Here is a 24,201-nt window from a genome sequence, read left to right as displayed (position 1 = left end):
CAACAGGGACACAGAGGCTACTCAGATTCCTCTCTCTCATCCCAGACCTCCCCTTCCCATTACTGCAGGAGCTGAGGACAATAACACCCAAACCAAATGCCAAAGGGAAAGAGAGCGCCTGCGGTTAATTTGTACTGTAGCTGGGATTTACGTTCTAATAGCTTCGTGGCTGCAAGAAGCCCTTCTTTGCTAAAACAGAATACAATGAAAACCACCTGACTGATTGCTATAGCTATACCAGTGGTTCAAAAAGAAACGACTTTCACAAGAGCAAAGTTATAACACTTTAATAATTTAAATAGAATTAACTTCAGGAATACACACAGACACACATAAAATTCAGACAATTTCATTGAACAGTGTTAAAAGTCTCCAAAATGGATTCGAAGTCGTGGATATGAAAAGGCAATTTTAAAGCACTACAGACCAGAGTAAAACAAGGTAATTATTTTGCATTTACCAATAAGATGACAGCCGATGGATACATTAGACCTTAATGAGAACACTTCTAGGGAAGTCATTTACAGAGGAATACAATAGATCTCAAAAGATAAATTTATAACTAACAATTTCTTTGGTCCTCCAAGCTACACCTGATTTTACTTTAAGATACCAAACATGAGTTGAGTATTTAATTCTACTTGTAAATATCTAAATATTAAGCAGGATAATGTTTTTATTGGCTTCAATTTTAAAAGGAACTCAAAATCAACCACCACTGTACTTTAGAAACTCCAAGTACAGAATATAGGAAACGGAAGTAGGGAATTTTTTTTAAATCTCTTCCATTTTGTCTCATCGTAAGCCAAACAAAGTGCAGAGCTAAGACTACCAAAGTTAAAGCAATCATTGTGGTTAATTCTTCTTAAGGTAATGGGATAAATGTGAGGAGCACTATGTCAGCCAAATAAGAGGCTTCTTCAAGAATAATTAATTTTGGCAGGGGAGTTGGGTTATTTTATTGTTTTAATTTGGCCCAACACGGCCCCAGTAGAGGAAACTTTAAGATAATCATCAATAAGGCAACAGCTTCCCGACTAAAAGACCTGGCCCACTTGTACAGTTACACTGAAGACAAGACCTTCATGGACCACAAGGGAAACCAGTACGGGGCTTCCAGCATTTTCCAGGGATTCCAGAAGATTATGGTGCATTTTCACAGACACCACCACTACACCACACTGACAGTGGACGCAGCTCACGATGCAGTCCACAATTAGTTCATTCTGCACTCTTTCATGTTCACGGAAGCTATGGTTCTGTGGACCTGAAAGTGATGAACACTCAAAACTTTCTGGAATACTTAGAAAAACTATTGAGAAGATAAAAAGTTTTGAGGGGTCTGCAAGAAACACACAAAGCTCCCGAGAAACTTCAAAATGTTAAATGCAGAGGATAGTTATTTGCAGTGTTAGTACTCAATCTCATAAAACAATGGCTTTTAAATAAAGGCAAAGGTATCTACACTCCAAATGGTGTGATATTCTCATCAAGGCACAGAGAGTTAAGTGTCTAAATCCCTGTATGTTGACATGAGAACACACTCGTAAACAACTCTAGGAATTAATTCCCGATACATGAATTTTAAAAAGAACAGAAGGTAGACATGTCCCTTTTTAATTCACAGTAAAATAAAAAACATAAGTAATCCATCACCTTGCCTTGGTGACTAACATTACAACTAGACAGTCAAAAATAAATATATAAAAAATAAGTGTTACTGGCGGTTTAATAAACATGATTAGAGTGGAGCCTGGTGAACTCTGAATTTGCAGAGCTGTGTAGTAACTTACTTTAAGCATCACACCACTTTTGTCTGGGGAATGGAAGAAGCAGTATTGGCCATAGTTTTCTCCCATTCCCAACACTCCTGCGCTTAGGAACCAAATCACCAGACGGTTTGAACAGAATACATGATTTCTTTCTCCCCAGTGTCCTCAGTTACCGAATGGCAGTGATAACAACGCTATCGGCAGTGTGCGTGAATGTTGCCACTACGCCGTGGCAGGAACAAAGCAGCGGGCCCACCCCATATTAAAATTAACTTTATTTGATTTGCAATAAATAATTATTAAACACAATTAGTGACGAGGAGTAAGTTTCACAATTGAGAAGAGAATTGTACAAACAATGAAGACCAGACAACCAATGCTACTAGGGGCGTGATCTGCGGAGCACACGGGGTACACTGAACGTTCAGCAGCTCCTGATGAGGGTGAGGAACTCTTCCCGCGTCTTCGGATCTTCCCGGAACACACCCAGCATCGTGCTGGTCACAGTCTTGCTGTTCATTTTCTGTACTCCTCGCATTACCATACACATGTGTCTAGAGAACAAGCCAACCAAGGGAGAATAAACAGTTACTGGTTTGGTTTTCAAAATAAAAAAGCAGGCCAAAAGATTAAATCTGATTAAACGGGGTTCACAATTACCACGTTTGTCACTTAGGTAAATTTTATCTAAAAATATATATATTTTAAAGTTTCTTAGTTTTCTATCTTTTATTCTTCTCAGTGGTCGAATCCTTAAGGCATCCAACAGGAGAGGAGAGAATGGGATGTTCTTCCTAGGTGAAAATAATACAAGTGGTCTACGGAGATACAGCAAGTTCGAGATAAGAAGAAATCCACAGCTCTCACTTGTTCCATTTTCATGACCAAGACAGCATTATGCTAGCTGAGGTGTTCAGTGAATGGTGAAGCATCCAGAACCCAGGACGGTGACCACGGTGAGTTTGAGCGGCCTGGCGAAGCCGGAGAGCATGCACAGTGCAGAGTCCATGCCACACCGGGAGAATGCATGAGAATTTTGCCCACAAGCTGCATGCAATTCTCATAATGCATTCCAACTTCAACAAGTGTCTTCTGGTGCCCTTGGTACCCATTCTTAGTTCTCTCTACTTTTTAAAATATGTGCCAAAATATTAGAAAAACTCTGGTTGGAGCAACAAAGAGCTAAAGAAGAAATCAAGACAAGATATACAGTCCTAACCGGTTTGGCTCAGTGGATAGAGCGTCGGCCTGCAGACTCAAGGGTCCCAGGTTCGATTCCGGTCAAGGACATGTACCTTGGTTGCGGGCACATCCCCAGTAGGAGATGTGCAGAAGGCAGCTGATTGATGTTTCTCTCCCATCGATGTTTCTAACTCTCTATTCCTCTCCCTTCCTCTCTGTAAAAAATCAATAAAATATATTGGGGAAAAAAAGAGAGAGAGAAGATATACAACGCTACTGCCTGTGCGAATCACTACACCTAAGCTTATGACTCCCTACTCTTCCACAACCTCCACCCCCAAACTCACACACACAAAACAGGCTCCCATACCCTAGTTCCCATATTGGCAACACAGGAAATGAAGTGAATATCCCTTCATGCACCACTATGACATTATTAAAGGCAAATACGGACTTACGTTGCTTCAACCACGACCCCGACTCCCGCAGGCCGCAAGGCTTCTGTGATTGCTACGGCAATCTGTTTCGTAAGGCGCTCTTGAACTGTGGATGTGACAAGGAGCTCAGTTTGAGTGTCTGACACAAACAGCTGAACGCTTTTGCTGTCTCTAGGATATATAAAAATCTCAAAAAGCAGACTTCTGAGAGGGGTAAAAGCCGAGACACACCAGCTTTGACCAGCTGGCTCTATCTGCTGCCTGGGGCACAGGAGGCCCCTGTCGCATCCCGGCCCTCAGTACAGGTGCTGATGAGAGCTCAGGAAGCCGGGCGCCCTCCAGCACCCCTGGAGGGAATGGAGTAGAGCAGCAACTGTCTCTCGGGTGTGCAGCAAGACCAACAGAATATTGGTAACAAGCACCTCCACAGAGGAGAGCAGAGCGAATGAAAAAAATAGCTCGGCAACAGGATTAACAAGGGGGTTACAGTGTGATTATTGAATTGTACTTAGAGCGATGCTGAAAACCAGTGAGTTAACCTCGGCAGTTCCTGTGCTGAATACACAACTGATCTTTGAATACATACATTCACTGCAGCATTACATCCATTTGAAAGCTGACAAATTTCCCAAATGTCTATCAGAGCAGGGATTGATTAAATGAAGCCACAGCACAGCCGTGCAATGGAACGCTGAACAGCGGGCAAAACAAATGAAATACTTACATGTCTGTGGGGAAAATGTTTAAGATGTAAGCGGGGGGCGGGGGGAGGGGGGAGTGATAGAGAAAAAAGATAAGTGAAGCCCATTATGTATAATATGAGCCCGTTTTGAAATGAAATAAAATTAATTTATTTTAAAATGTTTGTATATGCATAAAAATGTGAAGGAATGTATACAGCAGACATTTTCTGTTTTATATTCCTATGAGGTTTTAATTTTTAATTTTATGTCATGCGTATTACACTTATAAGAACAATAAGAAAAAACTTTTTCAGTAAAAAAAATGGTTTTAAAATTTACCTTGTAATCTTCTACTATAGATTTCTACAATCCTAAAAAAGAAAGATTTGTTTTAGTTAATGATAAAAATTTTAAAGTGAAATTGCTAAGGCTTCCTCATAAGACTAAAAGGACTTCATTGAAGCAATTAAAGGATGTGAGCAGGAGATTAGTGCTTACAGGAGGATAGAAAGATATAAAAACTACAGGACAATAAAGAGGGAAGGTCTAATGGAGACCAACTAGGACAGAGTGGTATGCCCCTATGTCCCCAAAGAGAGAGAGAATTAAGAGTATATAGTTCACTTATGAAAAACACAATTAGAGATGAGTAATTTTAAAGCTCTCAAGTTATCAATTCTAAGCCAAGACTGAAGTATTCTAATATATATATATTTTTTAATTGATTTTAGAGAGGAAGAAAGAAGGAGAGAGAGATAGAAACATCAATGCATGCCCCCTACTGGGGATTGAGCTCGAAACTCAGGCATGTGCCCTTGATCAGAATCGAACCCAGGACCCTTCAGTCCGCAGGCTGACACTCTATCCCAGTGATGGCCAACCTATTGGCCTCTGCGTGTCAGCATTTTGAAAAACCCTAACTTAACTCTGGTGCCGTGTCACATATAGAAATTTTTTCATATTTGCAACCATAGTAAAACAAAGACTTATATTTTTGATATTTATTTTATATATTTAAATGCCATTTAACAAAGAAAAATCAACCAAAAAAATGAGTTCGCGTGTCACCTCTGACATGCGTGTCATAGGTTTGCCATCACTGTTCTATCCACTGAGCAAAACCAGCTAGGGCTCAAGTGTTCTAATTAAACATATTGTTTAATCAAAGCTTAAAGTTCAAGTTAAAAATAAATATTTGTTCATTAATAGCTAGACCATTGCCAACTACTGTGCCAACTAACCCTATTAGGATAATCAGATTAGAACTGAACAGACTTCTCCAAACATCTCTTTACATAATAGGTCCATCTGAGCAATCAATATGATTAACCCCCTCCCAAAATAAAAGCTGACTGATCTTCGCTTATAGCACCATCTGTCAAATGATGATTTTTCTCTGTTCAACATCTTTCACTCTAGTTGTGAAATGTAAAGACGGCCACATGAATCACCCATTTTATTTCTTTCTCTATTATTATTGATTTTTAGAGAAAGGAAGGCAGAGAGAGAAAGAGAAACATCTCTTTGTTGTCTCCCTTATTTATGCATTCATTTGGTTGCTTTTTGTCTGTGCCCTGAACGGGCATCAAACCTGCAACCTTGGCGTAATGAGGATGATGTTCTAACCCCGTGGTGGGCAAACTGCAGCTCGCGAGCCACATGCGGCTCTTTGGCCCCTTGAGTGTGGCTCTTCCTAAGCCTTAGGAGTACCCTATAGTTTAAGTTTAAAAAATTTGGCTCTCAAAAAAAATTTCAATCGTTGTACTGTTGATATTTGGCTCTGCTGACTAATGAGTTTGCCGACTACTGGTAACCAACTGAACAATCTGGCCAATGTTGTGAATCACCCATTTTAGAATAATAATTCACATTAAGAACCTTTTCTTTAAAATTTGGCCTTTTGGTCATGAATTTGGACTCAAGGTTCGTGAATGAGGCATTTTAAGGCTCTTCTCTCCAATATGACCCTCATATAGAACTGACAACTTGCTCTTTTATACCTGTTACAGCAAATAAAGTCAATAAAGTGTCGGTTGCCCTATTCACCACTCAGCCTGAAGGCAGGAGCCACTCTGATTCTTCTGTGTTCCCAGCAGGCAAACAACATTGAAGGAACTCCAATACATATATTTTTTATTTTGTTTATTTAGTATAATTATATTGAATCCTCACCAGAGGGTATTTTTTTCCATTGATTTCTAGAGAGAGTGGAAGAAAGGAAGGAGGGGAAAAGAGAGAGACAGAGAAACATTGAGGTGAGACTCATTGATTGGTGTGCCCCTACCAGTGCTGTGGAACCTGCAACCAAAGTACATGCCCTGGACCAGTAATTAAACCCGCGACCATTCAGTGTGCAAATATATAAAAATATGTTCACCAAAGCATTTTTTTCTTTCTTGACGGTATCTTCAAACTTTGTATCTATATCAAAGACTGGTTAAATGAATTCTATTAATCAGTCAAAGAAGTACTATGTAACCATTAAAAAGGACTTGGACTTTTTGGACTAAAATATGTACAAGGGATTTTGATGTATTTTAAATAGAATTTAAAAAGTTGTAGTACAAAATGTAGAGTATGATCCGCTATTTTTTTTGGGGGGGGGGGGGCGGTGTTTTGTTTTGGTAATTGTAAAGAGCTTTCTGTTTGTATTTTCATAGAAATTTTCCAGAGAATAGTGAAAGAAATATCTAGTTTTTATTCTGGGGAATAAAAATAGGAAAGAAAAACTTTCCTTTTACTCACTCATTTGTATTTAAATTTAACTGGTATGTATGTTACTTTTATAGTTGAGAAAGAAGGAGGGAAATGTTCTCTTTGTAATCTAATGCCTGCCCTGCCTTTTAAACTATCTCCCCATTACCCCTGCCTACATTTCTCATTTCTAACAAACAGATGTGTTCCCTATCCACCAGACTATGCCTCGCTCCTACCCTCTGACTTGCCTTTGCTTAGGCATTAACTATACCTAGAGAAACTGCTCTTCCATTTAGAATTCTGCTCAGCCCGCCACCTCTGGGCCTCTTCAACCATGCCAGGCCACAGCTACCTTGCCTCCTCTAAACTGGGAGCTCCAAGCCAGGTGTTTGCATGGCACCTGTTGCCTCATACTCTCGCCCCCTTTGAAGGCAGAGGCTATGTCCTACTTCTCTCTGGCACAGTGTCCTTTCCCAGTGGGTGTTCGATAGACTAACCACGGCTACCACGAGGCACTGCAATTCAAAATTCAAGATTTAATTCTGTTCACTTGGTTATTAAGGCAAGAAAATTAATATATGTTCAATGGATTTTTAGCAACAAAAGGAATTTCTTTTTTTTTTTTTTTTAATATGGGACATTTCACAGATTTGCGTGTCATCCTTGCACAGGGGCCATGCTGATCTTCTCTGTATCGTTCCGATTTCAGTATATGTGTTGCCGAAGCGAGCACAACTAAAGGACTTTCTATTCAAACTAGGTTTACTCTAGAATTCTAAAGTTCAACCAGATCAACTCACTTCTGGCATTTTCTTATTTCTTTGGGCTTTACTGTTGGACTGATGATATTTGACTTCTGTGGCACTGAAAGGTCATTCGTTTAAAGGCAAGCATATAACACACTTCACATACAAGAGTAAAATGAACAGTGAAGTTTTGCAAAGACATTCAGTTTGCTTTATTACTCTTCATTCCCTGAATATTCCTACTTCTTACAAGGAATAAGCAGTTGGATAAAAACTTAGCCTTCTTGCCCTAGCTGGTTTGGCTCAGTGGATAGAGCATCTGCCTGTGGACTGAAGGGCCCCAGTTTCTATTCCAGTCAAGGGCACATGACCGGGTTGCGGGCTCCATCCCCAGTAGGGAGTATGCAGGAGGCAGCCAATCAATGATTCTCTCTCATCATTGATGTTTCTCTCTCTCCCTCTTCCTTCCTCTCTGAAATCAATAAAAATATATATATATTTCAAAACTTAGCCTTCTTTTCCACTTAATAGACCCTTTACTCAATTTTTTTACAAATCTGAAACTAACATACACTCGGTTTTTGGTTTAGCTTTCCTTTCTTTCCCCCACTTAAATTTTAATCCTATTAGTTTAAGGACAAATCTCCAGGCTAATAATCAACTCCTTTGTATTGTTTCATAAAAGCTGAATTATTTGAGATCTTTTCCTTGCACTAGGAAAGGAAATAACCAAAGGTTATTCCTTCTACTCCCAAGTTACCATTTATTCCAAGATCTCACTGGATCACTCTGGAATCCACTTCCATGAAGTGTTACCCATGGTCTACATACAGTGGTCTTTGAGAGAAGGTGCTCACCTTAAGACCAAGGCCTGTGTAGTCTGCCAAGCTGTTTTATAATATGAAAACTCTCCACTACATGCCTTTCACAGGTGGACAGGCTGTGACTGGCACCAGCAGTGCCAGAATACCTCCATGGGGAAGATGCAGGGTTGGCAATAGAAATTACAGTAGGGTTCGTTACCCCGTCACCACCAATACCCTTTCTCAGTCGCCCCTGGGCACCGCCATTGGGTACAAATCACTGAGAGGTGGAACGAAACTCTGGATCTGTGTTAAGAGCCTTATTGCAGTGAAGCAATTACAGCTGAGACAATAACATCCTTTCATGGGCCAAGGAGCTCTGTCTAGTGGCAAGATTACTGACCAAGAACAAAGTCAGACACCAGGAAAGTTAAATTTTTCTCTTCTACTGGCTTTCTCCTTAATCCCTAGAGGAAATGAGTGAAAAGAAAGTAAAAAAGAACAGCCATGGAAGGCAACTGTCAGACTGCTGGGTGGTTTTACAGATTTGATATGGAATTGAAAAAGATCTGGACCATCTCAGGACTGTGGCAAAACTCAGTCCAGGTGGAGAAGAAGCAGAAACACATCAGAGCCACAGAAGAGTCACATGATCATGAAGGTCCATTTACTCCAATTTTGATATGGTCACTATAACCTCAATCAAGTTATGAAAACTTAGCTTGGTTTGTTGTAAAAAGTATGTTTTGGAGGGGAAGCACTTGACTGTGTATTCATTACCTATTTTTCTTCATTTTGTTCTTAACTCTCTCTCAAAACACACACACACACACACACACACACACACACACACACTCACCCTCCCAGGATTTCCCCAGTACTATTTCTATACAGAGAAATTACAAAAGGGGCATTAAAATACTGATGATGGATCTATCCGAGATATATAAACATGGACCCTCAAGTTGACTGTCAATTGAGAGATTACCAGACTCTTCTTCCTAAAACCCTAAAAATGATAGCAGAGGGAAAATGTTTAAAGGAAGGAACACATAGGACAAAGAATGGAAAAGAAGCTATAGCAGAAAGGAAAGAAATGGGAGAGAGGATGGTAAGCACTACCTTGGAGTAGAGCTGAGAGGAAGACACAGACTTGTGTCTGCAGAGACAATGAAACTACAAGTGAACTGACTGGCCCTGTAGGACCCAAGAGAGATGCCTGAAGGCAGGGTTCAGACCCCAAATGATGGCTGTTGGATTAAGTCTGAAAACAGCCCTAACCGGTTTGGCTCAGCGGATAGAGCGTCAGCCTGCGGACTCAAGGGTCCCAAGTTCGATTCCTGTCAAGGGCATGTACCTTGGTTGCGGGCACATCCCCAGTGGGGAGTGTGCAGGAGGCAGCTGATCGATGTTTCTTTCTCATCGATGTTTCTAATTCTCTATCCCTCTCCCTTCCTCTCTGTAAAAAGTCAATAAAATATTAAAAAATAAAAATAAAAATAAATAAAAGTCTGAAAACAGTGCAGTGCAGTTACACCCTGCCCGGGTTTCCTCCCCGACCCCTCACTGTTAGCTAAGCCACCCAGAAAGGACTGGGGCTCAGGTCCTCTCCAGTCAGGGCAGGCTCTACAGAGCGAGGCGTGAGCTAGGACTTCAAGGGTATGCCAGTGGGCGGAAGGCTAGGAGACAGGGGCGGCGGGGAGGCAATGGGGGGGTGAGGAAAAGGACATTTGTATTTTAGGTCCGAAGTCCTCTAAGTCTTTATAAATTTTAAGTTGCAATGTGACCTCCACATTAGATCCACGCTGGTCAAGAAGGAGAGCCTGCTGAGATCCTCGCTGCGTAGGCCCAGGTCCTACATGCCTGTTTTCCTATTCCCCGCGCAGTCATGCTTACCTCGCAAGTTTGCTGAGGCCAAGGACTTGCTTGTTGGGAAGGTAACCGATGTGGACCTTCAGAGAAGAGACAGAAATTATGAGCCAAGTGAAAATACAGTGCTTTCTTGTGACAAAATAAGGAAATTAGGAGACACAATACAGAATACTTTTATGAAATTCAACTCATGAAAATGTGTCTTTAAAACATCTAGAAGACTTAAAATTTAAAAAATAAAGCACATATGTAGACATTTAAAATTTACATAAATGCAGTAAAAGGAAAATATATAAGAATGGTTCTATTAATAAAACAACAAATTTGAATATAGTCATGGTATTTCCTGGTGAAGTTAAATTCTCTTTACAATTCTTAAAGTCTTTCCTTATTGAGGGGAAATATCAAGAAAGTGCAAATTATCCTGCAACAAAGTAAACTGTAGGCAGGCCCAGCTGGTGTGGCTCAGTGGTTGAGCATCAACGCATGAACCAACAGGTCCCCAATTCGATTCCTGGTCAGGGCACATGTCCAATTGCAGGCTAGATCCCCAGTGGGGGGAGTGCAGGAGGCAGCCAATCGATGTCCCTCTCTCATCGATGCTTCTCTCTCTCTCTCTCTCTCTCTCTCTCTCTCTCTCTCTCTCTCTCTCTCCCTCTCTCTCTAAAATCAATAAAAAACATTTTTTTAAGTGGAGCCAGAAAAGCCTCCTCTAAATCGTTAAAACTATAACTTTAAAGACTGTCATTCCACACATCACTGTAGCCTTAAAGATCCCACAGAAAGAGGGGTTCCACTCCCTTTGTCACACATGGCAGCCTCGATTCTAAGCTGCTGGAGCGTACCAGCTTCCCAGCTAGAGAAGAGCCCGGGGGCAAATGTGACTGCGCAAGAACCTGGATCCTCACACTAATGTTCTTATAGAATCTACTACAAAGCAAAGCCATTTCTGTAATCTTAATAGGCACTGGTTAATATCTAATATGTAAATGTTACTTCTCTTTGAGCCATACATTAGGTATGGAGAAAACATTAGTTCTCCATAAAGGCTAAAAGTAAATGGTCATTATAGGCCATCAATTAACCTAATATAAAATTATAGACTTATTTGCATCATGGTGAGCCAGCATTTGTTGCATTTTTTCACCTACTTTTCTATACTTATGAATAATTGATATAGTAGTAATTAGTGATTTTTCATCTACTACCACTATGCTGTGGGAGTTTGCGAACACCCACGCATCACCTTCCTGGTCAGCAGGAGGACAAAGTAAAGTAGCTCCTAAATGTTAGGTATTTCAAAGAAAATTAGAGAGTTAAAACTCTCCCATAGACTCAAAGCCTTTGCACCACTTGAAATGTTTGTCCAGCGGTTCTCAACCTGTGGGTCCCGACCCCTTTGGCGGTCAAACAACCCTTTCACAGGGGTCGCCTAAGACCATCCTGCATATCAGATATTTACATTACAATTCATAACAGTAGCAACATTACAGTTATGAAGTAGCAACGAAAATAATTTTATGGTTGGGTCACAACATGAGGAACTGTATTTAAAGGGCCAGAAGGTTGAGAACCCTGGAACTTTATACTAACATGCAGGGCTATAATCTGTGCATTGCTTGTACTATTTTTGGTCTTCCTAAAGATCCTAAGTCATTTAAATGTCCATTTTAGAAAATCATCACTGAATATTGTATTTAAAACAGAATTAGCAAAAACACAAACACAGAGGTGCTCCTAGCAGAAGGTAATAGGGTATAGTGTTGAGATACTGTGATTTGTAAAAAATATGTATTTGGTCTTCATCCACCATTCCTGACTCATAGCTCCCAAAATCCTTGGAATTTTTCAAGTATTGAGAGGTGGGGGAGGGAGTGTATTTCGTTATGTTAATGAAGTGGCTTGGACAGCACCGAAGAATGGGGCCTGGTTGCCAATGGAACCTACAAAGCGATTAAAGAATTGGAACTTCCAGTCCCACCCCACCTCCATACATACCACCCAGGAGGGGAGAGGAGCTGGAGGTTGGATCTATTGACAATGGCCAATGATTTAATCAATCGTGACTATACAATGAAGACTCTATAATAACACAAGAGGATGGAGTTCAGAGAGCTTCCCAGTTGCTGAATTCCCAATAAGCCAGTAACCTAGTAAGTAACATGTTTCTTTGAGTACTTGTGAGCCATTCTAGCAAATTAATCAAACCCAAGGAGAGGGTTGTTGGAACCTCCAATCTGTAGCCAGTTGGTCAGAAGCACAGATCCGAATCTGGGCTTTCAGCTGGCTTCTGAAGTGTGTGTGTTGGCAGGATGGGGCTCCAGGCTGGGGGTGGGGGTTGGGCAGTCTTCTTGGACTAAGCCCATAACCTGTGGTATCTGATGCTATCCCACCTCCGGGTAAACACTATGAGAATTGAGTCGAATACTCAGATACCCTGCTGGCTTCATAGAATTATTCGTTAATGTGGGGAATTCCCTTCTATTCCCAACCTCACCACGTTGGAATTAGGTCCGAGACCCCTAAAGAGGCGGTGAGAGGCTGAGTACAAGATCAAGCTCTTGGGTCTGGCCTCAGCCAAGTCACTAACTCCCTATGAACAGAATAGATACAGTATGGGATTTGTGTGTAATGGAATAATATGTAGCAATGAAACTAAACAAACCACAACAATAGGCCATGACATCAATGACTTACAATGTGGAGCAAAAGCAGCCAGATACAAAGAGCACATGCTGTAGGTTCTTTCCATTTATATATACAGTCATGTGCCACGTCACAGAGAGAAGTTCTAAGGAATGCGTCCATAGACCATCTAGGTTGTGTGAGCATCACAGTGCACTTACACAAACCTAGATGTTACAGCCACTACACACCTAGACTATTTCTCTATGGGGGAGGAAAAATATATTTCCCTCTATCCTTTTAGGTTCTTGGCTGAGACTTCCCTGTAATAAAAGATAGATTATCAGGAGAAAAACCAAGTTTAATAACAGGTATACCTTCTGTATACATGAGAGATACCCAGGAAAACTGAGAACTCAGAAAATAGCCAAAGCCACCACCTTAAATACCATATTCAGCTGAAGACAAAAGAAAATATTAGGGGTAGGAGAGTCAGTTATGGGAATTTACCAGGGAAAGCACAGTAACAAAGGAAAGGTTGTTAAGCAGATTTAAGTCATTGTCTTCTGCATTGATAAGAATTTCTAGAGATAAGGTATCACTAAGATAGGAATTCTTCAGGTCCATTATAATCTTTTGGGATCCTTAATTAACCAAAAAGTCCTTATGCAGCACATGACTGTAGTTAAAAAAACAAGCAAAACTAATCTACCTATGCGAACAAGAGATGGGTTAGGTATTATTAGAAAAGGGCCACAAGGTGAGCTTCCAGGAATACTAATAGCATCCTAGATCTTGATCTGTTCTAGTTCTTGATCTAGACATCTTGATATGTTCTGTGCATTTTTCTGTTTTAATTCTATAAAAAATAAAAATATAAAATCCTTTAATAAAAATATTAAGTTTAGGTGATGGGTATATAGGTATTCACAATACTATTTCCTATACATCTTCTGTTTGAAAATTATTAATAAAGTCAAAATAAAATAAAATTATGATATGGGGGAAGGGAAGAGAATGGACAATTCTAGGTTCTTAACCCACAAGTTCTCAAAGGTGTGTTAACTCCAAGCTAGATAATATTATCTAGTTTGCATTAGACACATTTTTCTTAACATAGAAAGGGTTGGAAACAAATTAAATCCACTAATACTATAACTTCTGCTACAAGAACTTCTGCCATCATTACAGCTCATGTCATATTATACAAAAGTCTATCTTGGCCCTGGCCCAGTAGCTCAGTTGGTTAGAGCACCATCCTGATACACCAAGGTTGTGGATTCAAACCCTGGACAGGGCACATACAAGAATTAACCAGTGAATGCATAAATAAGTGGAACAACAAATCAATGTCTCTCTCTCTCTCTCTCTCAAAATCAATAAATAAAATTTTTTAAAAAGTCTATCTTGGATCAAACAGGATTTAGTCAAAATAAAGGACAAAGGTTTTCAAAGCCCGAAGCAACTACCTAGAAAAAAAGGAGAGACTTTAATCTCATTACTTTAACCCTATTAACATGGCATTTGCAATGAAATCCTTTCCTGAGGGCCTTCTGCCACTGTTTATATTTTGTTAATTTCAAGCTATTAGATTAGTCAGGTTGGTAAAGAATAAAAGTTTATATGTAATTCTAAATATCTGGGATATTGCCCTGACTGGTGTGGCACAGTGGATAGAGCGTCGGCCTGCAGACTGAAGGGTCCCAGGTTTGATTCGGTCAAGGGCATGTACTTTGGTTGCGGGCACATCCCCAGTAGGGGGTGTGCAGGAGGCAGCTGATCGATGTTTCTCACTCTTCAATGTTTCCAACTTTCTATCCCTCTCCCTTCCTCTCTGTAAAAAATCAATGATATATATATATATATATATATATATATATATATATATATATGATATTTGGGATTAGGTGACAATTTTAAATATAATTATCCTAATTTTAAAGCTTTGTGCTTTTTTAAATGTTAAGAAACAACAGAGAAAACCTTACCTTTCCAATAAATGGAACTAGATGATGTTCACACATGGAAAACATATCTATGTCCTTCACAATCACCATCTCATCGTGATCTTCATCAAATATAGCATCGTTTAGAACATCTGAAATCAGAGGCTTGCTTTAGTAACACTTCCAATTTTGTGAAAAGATACAGAGCAGAAAACCTGACAATCTCTGGCAATAAATAAACTAACAATCCTATTAATCCTAACTAAAATATTAAGGGAATGCCAATTAAAATTAGTCCCTTTTCTCCCATCAAATTAGCAAAGTCTTTTTCTTTAAATTAGGGGGAAAAATTTTTATGATATAGTATTACGTAAAAAATGCAGGATTACAAATATATTTGCAGCATGAGAGAGGGAAGAGGAGGAGAAATTATGCAAAACAAAAGGGTGGCTATTTCTGGTGATAAAAATAGGATGTTTTCACTTTCTTCCTTACATTTTTTCATACCTCACACTTTCTCTATAATGGATGTGTAGAAAACAATATCTGAGAAAAATAAAGTAAAATCCTTACTCTTCTGACTTCTGAGGCCAGATCCACACACCTATAAACTTCACCTCTCTTATTAATCCCTCCAATAATTTTCTACTCATAAAATTTATGGGTTACTGTATGCAAGAATCAGGCTTATTCTAAATAGCTGCTTTCCTCCTTCCAAGGGAAATAAATGCTACAATTCTTGTGAGTATGCTTGCCCAGGTTGTCTCTGGGTGATGAGCCGTGTTTTGTTTAACCTGTGGACTCTGGCACCTATGGCCAGACCTACAACAGACATTTAGAAACAAAACACTTCTGTTTTTAAAAACTGTACTGCTCTGTGGACAGCTTGGGAGACTAGGTACATTCAAGACACCGAGCTGACTGATTTCGAGGACTTGGGGATACCCAATCTGCACAGTATGAGACAGAGAAGAACTTTGCAGCCACCTACAGCTACTTCTCCTCAGAAAGGCAGGCGGCAGAGTGAGTCACCGGGAAGACGTGCAAACGTCCACCCACACAGTGGTCCCACTGCCACCACAATAGAGGCTCACAGGTACTGAGTCACCGTTTAGCCACACTTCGCATCCCTGGAGACACATTTGACTGCGTACTAGGAAAGTCATTAGTGCGGTCAACAAAAGTGAACAAGTGGAGCTTAGACACACACCGACAAGCACGACACACCCGTTAGGAGAGGCTGATAAAATCCAGGAGGAGAGAGGGCTCGGTGCCTTTCTGTAGGGAAGCACTCCTTCTCCAAACGCAGGTTTCTATTCTGAATACTCTGCCCGCATTAACCTTCAGTCCTATTTCTGAATGAAGTCTAAAAATAGATCCTTAGTGCTCCTCAAAGTAGCCTGGGTTTCTCCAAGATTTTAAGGTGATATCGCCAGGCATAGCTTACTAAAATCAGTTACGCAAGGAATCTTCCTGAAAGCAAAAGCAAACAAACGAAAATATTTCTTAAAGAAAGCACAAAAGAGAATGGTCAATCATAGGAAGTACTCATTTGTTTTCCTCGGCAAAGAATGAGAACGTCCGCATTCTAAGCTCTGACAACAAGCATAGGGCCCATGTGAAAAGCTAGCCCTCAAGTTAGGCTAAGTCAGCATCCGTCTCTATCACTAACTAGACCTTAGGCAAGACTCCCTGTACCTCAGTCTTCTCAGCTGAAAAATGGGCATGAAAAAGTGCTCCTTCACAGTGATATCCTAAGGATTAAATCATGTAATTTACATGTGTTTAGCTGTTATTATTATGACTAGAGGCCAGGTGCACAAAAATTTGTGCACTCAGGGGGGAGGGGAGGTCCCTCAGCCCGGCCTGTGCCCTCTCACAGTCTGGGACCCCTCGGGAGATAACGCCCTGCTGGCTTAGGCCTGCTCCCGGGTGGCAGAGGGCAGGCCCAATCCCTAGGTGCAGCCCCTGGTCGGGCTCAGAGCAGGGCCGATTGGGGAGTTGGGGCGCCGCCCGCTGTCATGCACAGAGCAGGGCGGATTGGGAGGTTGCGATGCCACCCTCAGTCACGCTCAGGGTAGGGCCGATTGGGGGTTGGGGCACCACCCCCTGTCACGCACAGAGCAGGGCCAATCAGGGGGTTGGGGCGCTGCCCCCTGTCACTCACAGAGCAGGGCCCATCAGGGGGGTTGGGGCTCCGTACCCTGTCACGCACAGAGCAGGGTCGATCAGGGGGTTGGGGAGCTCCCCCCTGTCACAGAGTAGGGTCGATAGGGGAGTTGGGGCACCGCCCCCTGTCACGCACAGAGCAGAGCCCATCAGGGGGTTGGGGTGCCACACCCTGTCACACTCAGGGCAGGGCCGATGGGGAGGTTATGGCTCTACCCCATCACACACAGAGCAGGGCCCCTGGGGGAGGGGAGGGTTGGGGCGCCGCACCCTGTCACACACAGAGCCGCAGGGCAATCAGGGGGTTGGGGCGCATTCCCCTGTCACGAACAGAGCAGGGCCGATAGAGAGTTGTGGCCCCACACCCTGTCACACACAGAGCCACAGGGCGATCAGGGGGTTTGGGCGCTGCCCCCTGTCATGCTGATCCCGGTGCCGGGAGGCATCTCGGCTCCACTGCTCCCGGTGCTGGGAGGCATATTACCCTTTTACTATATAGGATAGAGGCCTGGTGCACATGTAGGGGCCGGCTGGTTTGCCCTGAAGGGTGTCCTGGATCAGGGTGGGGGTCCCCACTGGGGTTCCTGGCCAGCCTGGGTGAGGGGATGATGGCTGTTTGCAGCTGGTCACACACCCTTCAGGGTGGGGGTCCCCACTGGGGTGCCTGGCCAGCCTGGGTGAGGGGATGAGGGCTGTTTTCAGGCTGGCGGGTGACGGAAGCTCCCAACCGCTCCTTTTTTTCTTTTTTTCTTTTTTATTCTGGGCCAGCTTTAGCTCTGAGGCTCCCCAGCTCTTAGGCCTCCGCTCCTGAAAGCAGGTATCTGGTTTGTTTCAGTTCTATAATCGAAACAATGTATAACTCCAGCTCTGAGATCCCGGCTCACTGAAAGCAGGTTTCTGGGGTTTTGTTTAGCTTCTATATTTGTTATAATGCTTCTTAAACTGCAGGCTCAGAGGCCGGCAAGGCAGGCGGGGAACGTTGGTTTCCTCCATCACTGAAGCAAGCAAGCCTCATGTTAGTTTCCAGCTGCCTGGCTGCCGGCCGCCATCTTGGCTGGCAGTTAATTTGCATATATCGCTGATTAGCCAATGGGAAGGGTAGCGGTCATACGCCAATTACCATGATTCTCTTTTATTAGATAGGATTACAATTAAGATTGAGGGTGTTAAAAAAAAAAAAAGATTGAGCGTGTTGCCAAACTATGAGTCCCATGCACACTGATGTACATCAAAATTTAAAAAGCAATAATTTTGATTCTAAAAAACCAACTACAGAACAGGAAAAATAGTAACTCTATAGTGGAGAAACCTGGCAGAGAGTATCATAAGCAAGTGACCAGTAATAAGACATATCTGATACTGTGTAGCTCCTGATAGAATATGAGAAGGGCACATCACCTTCTGGTATTCTTCCCAAAAATCTGTACCTTCAGGCTAATCACCAGACAGATGGAGGGACATTCTACAAAATACCTAAATAAGTACTCTTTTAAAAAGACATGGGAAGTGGTCCTGGCACAAGAGCAGACATATAGGTAAACGGAACAGAACAGAGAACCTAGAAATCAACCCAAGCCATGACACTCAATTAATATTTGACAAAGGAGGCAAGAGCATACAATGGAGTCAAGACAGTCTCCTCAATAGATGGTGTTGGAAAAACTGGACAGGTACATGCAAAATAATGAAACTAGACCACCGACTTCTACCACACACAAGAATAAACTCAAAATGGATAAAAGACTTAACTGTAAGTCATGAAACCATAAAAATCCTAGAAGAAACCATAGGCAGCAAAATCTCAGACATCTTTTGTAGCAATATTATTTCAAAATAATACCACCCTGGAATACTATGCAGCTATAAAAAAGAAGAGTCTCTTACCCCTTGAGACAGCATGGAGGGACCTGGAGAGTACTATGCTAAGCAGAATAAGTCTGTCAGAGAAAGACAAGTAGCACATGAACTCACTCGTATGTGGAATCTAATGAACAAAATAGATCCAGAGACACAGAAGCATGGAACAGACTGATGAGTCTCCGAGGGAAGGTGGGTGGGGGAGTGGGGAGATAAACCAAAGAACTGATATGCATATTACCACCCATGGACATAGACAAGAGTGTGTTGAAGTTCTGGGGGTGGGGGGGGGGAGCAGGGGGATGTGGAGGGGGTCAATGGTGAAATAAAAGGGGACATCTGTAATACTTCCAACAATAAAGATAAATTTTTTTAAAAAAGACATGGAAAGACTGACAAGCTGTCACAGATTAGAGGAATCTAAATGCAACTAAAAATCTAATATCCTAATAAACTCTGTAGTTTGGGCAATAATATTTATACCAATATTAATTTCTTAAGTGTTGATAACATTACAGGAAGCTGGGAAAGGGTATACAGAAACTCTCTGTACTGTCGCTGTTATTATGCTCTATGTCTAAAATTATCTCATCGAGGAGCGGAGCAGAGCTCTCCAACCGAGAGGCCTGGCCCCAGGGCCATTCTATGGCTGTTTTCACAGCTATGCTGTTTCAAAATTGAGCTGTTTTGTACTGAATAAAGTTTCCTTCTTTACCACATACCCCCCAAAATACAAATAATCAAATAAATAAAATTATTTCAAAATAAAAACTTTTTAAAAAGGCAATAGTTATCAACTAGAATGTATGAACAATGGAGCACTACTCAGAATAACTTCCAGTACATGTACTAACATGGTTGAATCTTCCACCAAGAGAAAGAAGCCACATGCACACACGCAGAACTATGTATGAGGTTCTAGGAAAGGCAGACACCGTGTTGGCAAGCAGACAGGTGGTTTACCAGGGACCAGAAAGGTGGGGCGGGGGACCGGCTACAAAAGAGTAAAAGGAAACTTTTCTGGGGGGTGATGCAATCTATAGCTTTGCCACTCTGGTGGCTATACAACTGTATGTATTTGTCAAAACTCAGATTAGCCCTGGCCGGTTCAGCTCAGTGGATGGAGCGTCGGCCTACAGACTGAAGGGTCCCGGGTTCAATTCCAGTCAAGGGCATGTACCTTGGTTGCAGGCACATCCCCAGTGGAAGGTGTGCAGGGGGCAGCTGGTCGATGATTCTCTCTCATCGATGTTTCTGACTTTCTGTCCCTCTCCCTTCCTCTCTGTAAAAAATCAATAAAATATATTTTTAAAAAACTCAGATTACACAAAGTTGCTGAATTTTAATGAACTTAAGTTATACTTTAATAGAGCTAACTTTTAAAAATAATTTTTTTATAGAAAACTAGTATAATATGCAACTTTTTGTGTAAAGAAAGTGGAAAGGGGGAACATACACACATACATACGATTATCTTCAAAAGTAAACACTAAAAGAATAAATCAAAAAGTGAATAAAAATGATTACCCATAAAGGACTAATAGCAGAGAAGATATATGGATGGCAGTGAGACATATTTGGATATAATTGGTTATAGTTTTCACTTTGAAATCATGTATGTTTTACATATTCAAAGTAAATCAAAAAGAACAAAACTAGTGTCCCTCATACGTCCTACTGCTTGTGTGGTAATGGAACACTAATGTTCCCCATGTCCCATTTCATCAAAATGAACCCAGACTATAAACTTGGCCTGGCCAAATCATTTTTCTTCAACAGTAATAAAGTTCCCCTGCTATATTTATGTTTTTCTTCAACATATCTGAAAGCTACCATCTGTGGCTAATAAGAACAAAACACTATCACAGATTGTTTTAATTTCCTGCCTGTTATCAGCAACAAGAAGGTAACCCTGGAAACAAGGATTTATGGTATTTTATTTCCTACTGTAGGTTATAACCAATAAAGGAAACCAAAGTAGCCTCCAAGAGTTAAAGGTTTGTCTATACCAATGCCACACACATGTGCGTGTGTGCACACCCACACACACACACACACACACACACACACAGCATAGAAGTACATACACCTTTCTTGTATTATTAATGACAGCAAATAACCCTGCTGGGCAGCTGTCTCTCAAGCATTTAGTCCCTTTCTGAAAGTTCAGGCCCACAGTAGGACGCCAGTACCTATTTAAGCATCCTTGAAGCATGGGTGCTCAGACTCCCCAGTGGGCTTGTTAAAACACAAATCACTGGACCCCACCCACAGAGCATCTGGGCCCGAGAATCTGCATTTCTAACAAGTTCTCAGAAGATACTGATGCTCCTGATCTGGGAAACACACTTCGAGAGACCCTGTTTTGACATATTTCATGGTCGTGCCATTAATCTTCACACCTTCAAAATGCTCCTACTCAAACAAAACAGGTTTCTGCTAGGGAGAGAGGGAAGGTAAGCAGAAACTCCTGGGGTATTCCCCTCAAAAGGAAAATTGTATCTAATGGAGTTGCTTTTGAATGAGTGGCAACAGGAATTAGCACTACCTAGGGTGTGTGGTGATCAGCACCAAAAAGTAGAGGAGGGAGCCAGAATGGCACACCTATGCTTCTCGGGGGGGCGGGGGGGGGGGGCAGTGCTAAAAGACACTGGAGGAAGACTGGGAACATTGAACGGGCAACCGGATCTGCCTGCTGGTTTTAGAACTGAGAGAGAACAAGACACAAAGCAAGACCTAAAAAGCCTCTTTGATCTTGGCTGGAATTAAATCAACTCAAGATGCTAATAAAGATGAGCCCACCCTGATTTATTGGAGAAAGGTCTGAATCCCGGGCCCAAAACCTCACAACATTAGAGAAGCATCTACCAGCAAGCAGATCTTAATGCTAGCTTCTCCCAACTGTGAAAGTCAGCATTGTAACTTAAGGCTTTTGGAGTTTCCGCAGTGCCCTGTATGCCATGTACAGAGCCAGAGTTAAACATAGATCCCCTATTTTATCCAATTAATGTGTCAGTCTTTACCCTGTGATTACTTCCTTAAAATAGATTTAAAGAAGGGACTCCAAAGAAACTCATGTGGCCAAGGGAACATAAGAATTCTTACTGCAGTATTATTGATAATAGCAAATATTAGGTCTTTAAATGTGCATCGGAAAAAAATGATTACACAGTTTGGGTACAGTCAAACAATAAAATATGAACCAGCAGTGAATGCGAGCAATCTGAGCTGCATTTATAATTTCTGGAAGCAATGTCCAACGCAAAGAGCAAGTATCAGAAGCAGTCACAGATGTTTAAGTTATGATCTATTTAAATGAAGTAGAAACAATACTACAGGTTGTTGGTGGGCATACACATAAAATAAAAATATTAGCCCTGACCAGTTTGGCTCAGTGGATAGAGCGTTGGCCTGCGGGCTGAAAGGTCCCAGGTTCGATTCCGGTCAAGGGCATGTACCTTGATTGTGGCCACATCCCCAGTGGGGAGTGTGCAGGAGGCAGCTGATCGATGTTTCTCTCTCATCGATGTTTCTATCTCTCTATCCTTCTCCCTTCCTCTCTGTAAAAAATCAATAAAACATTTTAAAAAAATAAAAATATTAAAATAGGCATGAGAGCTAGAGACCAATTTCAAGATAGTGGTTAACTATGCAGAGGGAGGGTAACAGGATCTGTATTTTTAAAAGCAATTATTAATATTTGCCAAAACTAAATGAATGTTGATTAAACTAGTGCTTTATACTTTTGCTTGCATATTTGAGACATTTCATTAATAAGAAAAGCTTTAATTGAAGTGTTCATACTCAAGTTGGTGTTTTGGAGGGTTTTTTTCTGAGGGGAAAAAAAGCAAGAAACCTGGATTACCTTTGCACAGAAGGCCTGGGGCTGGAGGAAGATGTCACAGGAAAGACACGGCCTTTTCATGCAAACTCCTGCAGACGCCTCCCTAACGGACAGTCTGCAAGTAAAGCAAAGGCTTCTGCCCTGCCATGGCGTTAACATTTTCTGCTTCCTACCTCCCTTTTAGAAAAATGTGTCCTACGAGGAAGAGCAACTGCAGTGTTCAAACAAATTAAAGAGAGAAGAAAATCACTCTCTCTGCTTTCATTCCCATCATGAGGGTTTACCTCTTGTCACCACTTCCAACACTCGCAGCCTTTTGCGTTTAAGACAAAGCTCACATTGCTAAAACTTGGCCAAAATAAGCACGAACCCAAACATTCCGACTAACGTAAGGCAGAAACGAAGATGAGTTCAGACCACCACCCGCCGGCGCGGACGGCCTCCGGCACAGCTTTGACCAACTCCATGAACTTCATAAACTGCACGTTTGTCAGCGGGAAAGGTCCACTGCGTGGCAGGGAAGGTAAACGTTTGGTTATTTTGGAAACTTTCATTCCTGTCATCCTTGGCAGATAAATCCCCAGGTTGCTTTTAAATCATTAAAATGTAGGTAAGACAACATGGATGAACCTGGAAGTGAAAGAAGCCAAAGAAAGACTGTATGATATCACTTACATGTAGAATCTAAAAAAGCCAAACTCATAGAAACAGAGTAGAGTGGTGGTTACAAGGGGCTGGGAGGGTGGGGGCGATGGGGAGAAGGTGGTCAGAGAATACAAACTTCAAGTTAGAAGATGAATAACTTCTGGGAATTTAATGCACTGCTTTTTTATTATAGTTAACAATACTGTATTACATACCTGAAAGTTGCAAAGAGAGTAGATCTGAAATGTCTTCACCACAAAAAAGAAATAAGTATGTAATGTGATGGAGGTGTTAGCTAATGCTATGGTGGTAATCATTTTGCAATATGTAAGTGTATCAAATCAAGACATCATACACCTTAAACATAAACAAGGCTGCATGTCCATTATCTACACTAATAAAAGAGAAAAATGGTAATTGGCGTACGACGATACCCTTTTCATTGGCTAATCAGGGCTATATGCAAATTAACTCCCAACTAAGATTGGCAGTTAACTGCCAACAAGATGGCGGTTAATTTGCATATGTAGGCACAATGCAGGGAGGCAAAAGGGAAAGCAGGAAGAAGCCCCCTGCCACTGACAGTGATCGGAAACCCAGGGGGGAGCTAAGAGCTGGGGGGCAGGGAAAAGGCGGCCCTGGGGCCCAGCCATGATCAGAGAATCAGGCGCCTTTGCCGCCCTGGCCAGTGATAGCAGGAAGTAGGGGTGGAGCCAGCGATGGGAGCTGGGCACGGTCGAAGCTGGCAGTCCCAGGAGCTAGGGGTCCCTTGCCTGGGCCTAAAGCGGAGCCCACGATCACGGCGCCCCCCGCTGCCACTGCAGGTCCCCGCTGCCTGGGCCGGAGGCCTAGGCCAGAGGCGTTAGGCCTGGGCAGGGGCAGAGCCTGCAACCGTGGGGAGCTGGGGGTCCCCTGCCCAGGCC

At 41.9% G+C, this 24,201-nt stretch overlaps 1 protein-coding gene across 2 annotated transcripts in view; it reads right to left on the bottom strand.

The window, feature by feature from the left end:
* Positions 1-265: 265 nt before the first annotated feature.
* Positions 266-24,201, bottom strand: part of GCH1 (GTP cyclohydrolase 1) — a 40,201-nt gene continuing 16,265 nt past the window's right edge. Inside the window, exons 2-7 of one of the 2 annotated variants that reach the window (XM_081106520.1) lie at positions 19,970-20,071; positions 14,806-14,915; positions 10,217-10,272; positions 4,414-4,445; positions 3,413-3,497; positions 266-2,326 (exon numbers count right to left, since the gene is read on the bottom strand). In XM_081106520.1, coding sequence (XP_080962646.1) covers positions 2,197-2,326; positions 3,413-3,497; positions 4,414-4,445; positions 10,217-10,272; positions 14,806-14,915; positions 19,970-20,071 — 515 coding nt within the window. In that variant the 3' untranslated portion in view covers positions 266-2,196. The remainder of the gene's footprint in view (positions 2,327-3,412; positions 3,498-4,413; positions 4,446-10,216; positions 10,273-14,805; positions 14,916-19,969; positions 20,072-24,201) is intronic. The other variant, XM_081106521.1, reaches the window with a different exon arrangement.

The sequence above is a fragment of the Myotis nattereri genome (assembly GCF_964212035.1).
Source record: "Myotis nattereri genome assembly, chromosome: 1".
Classification (NCBI taxonomy): Eukaryota; Metazoa; Chordata; class Mammalia; order Chiroptera; family Vespertilionidae; genus Myotis; species Myotis nattereri.
This window is presented reverse-complemented; position numbering and strand designations above follow the sequence as displayed.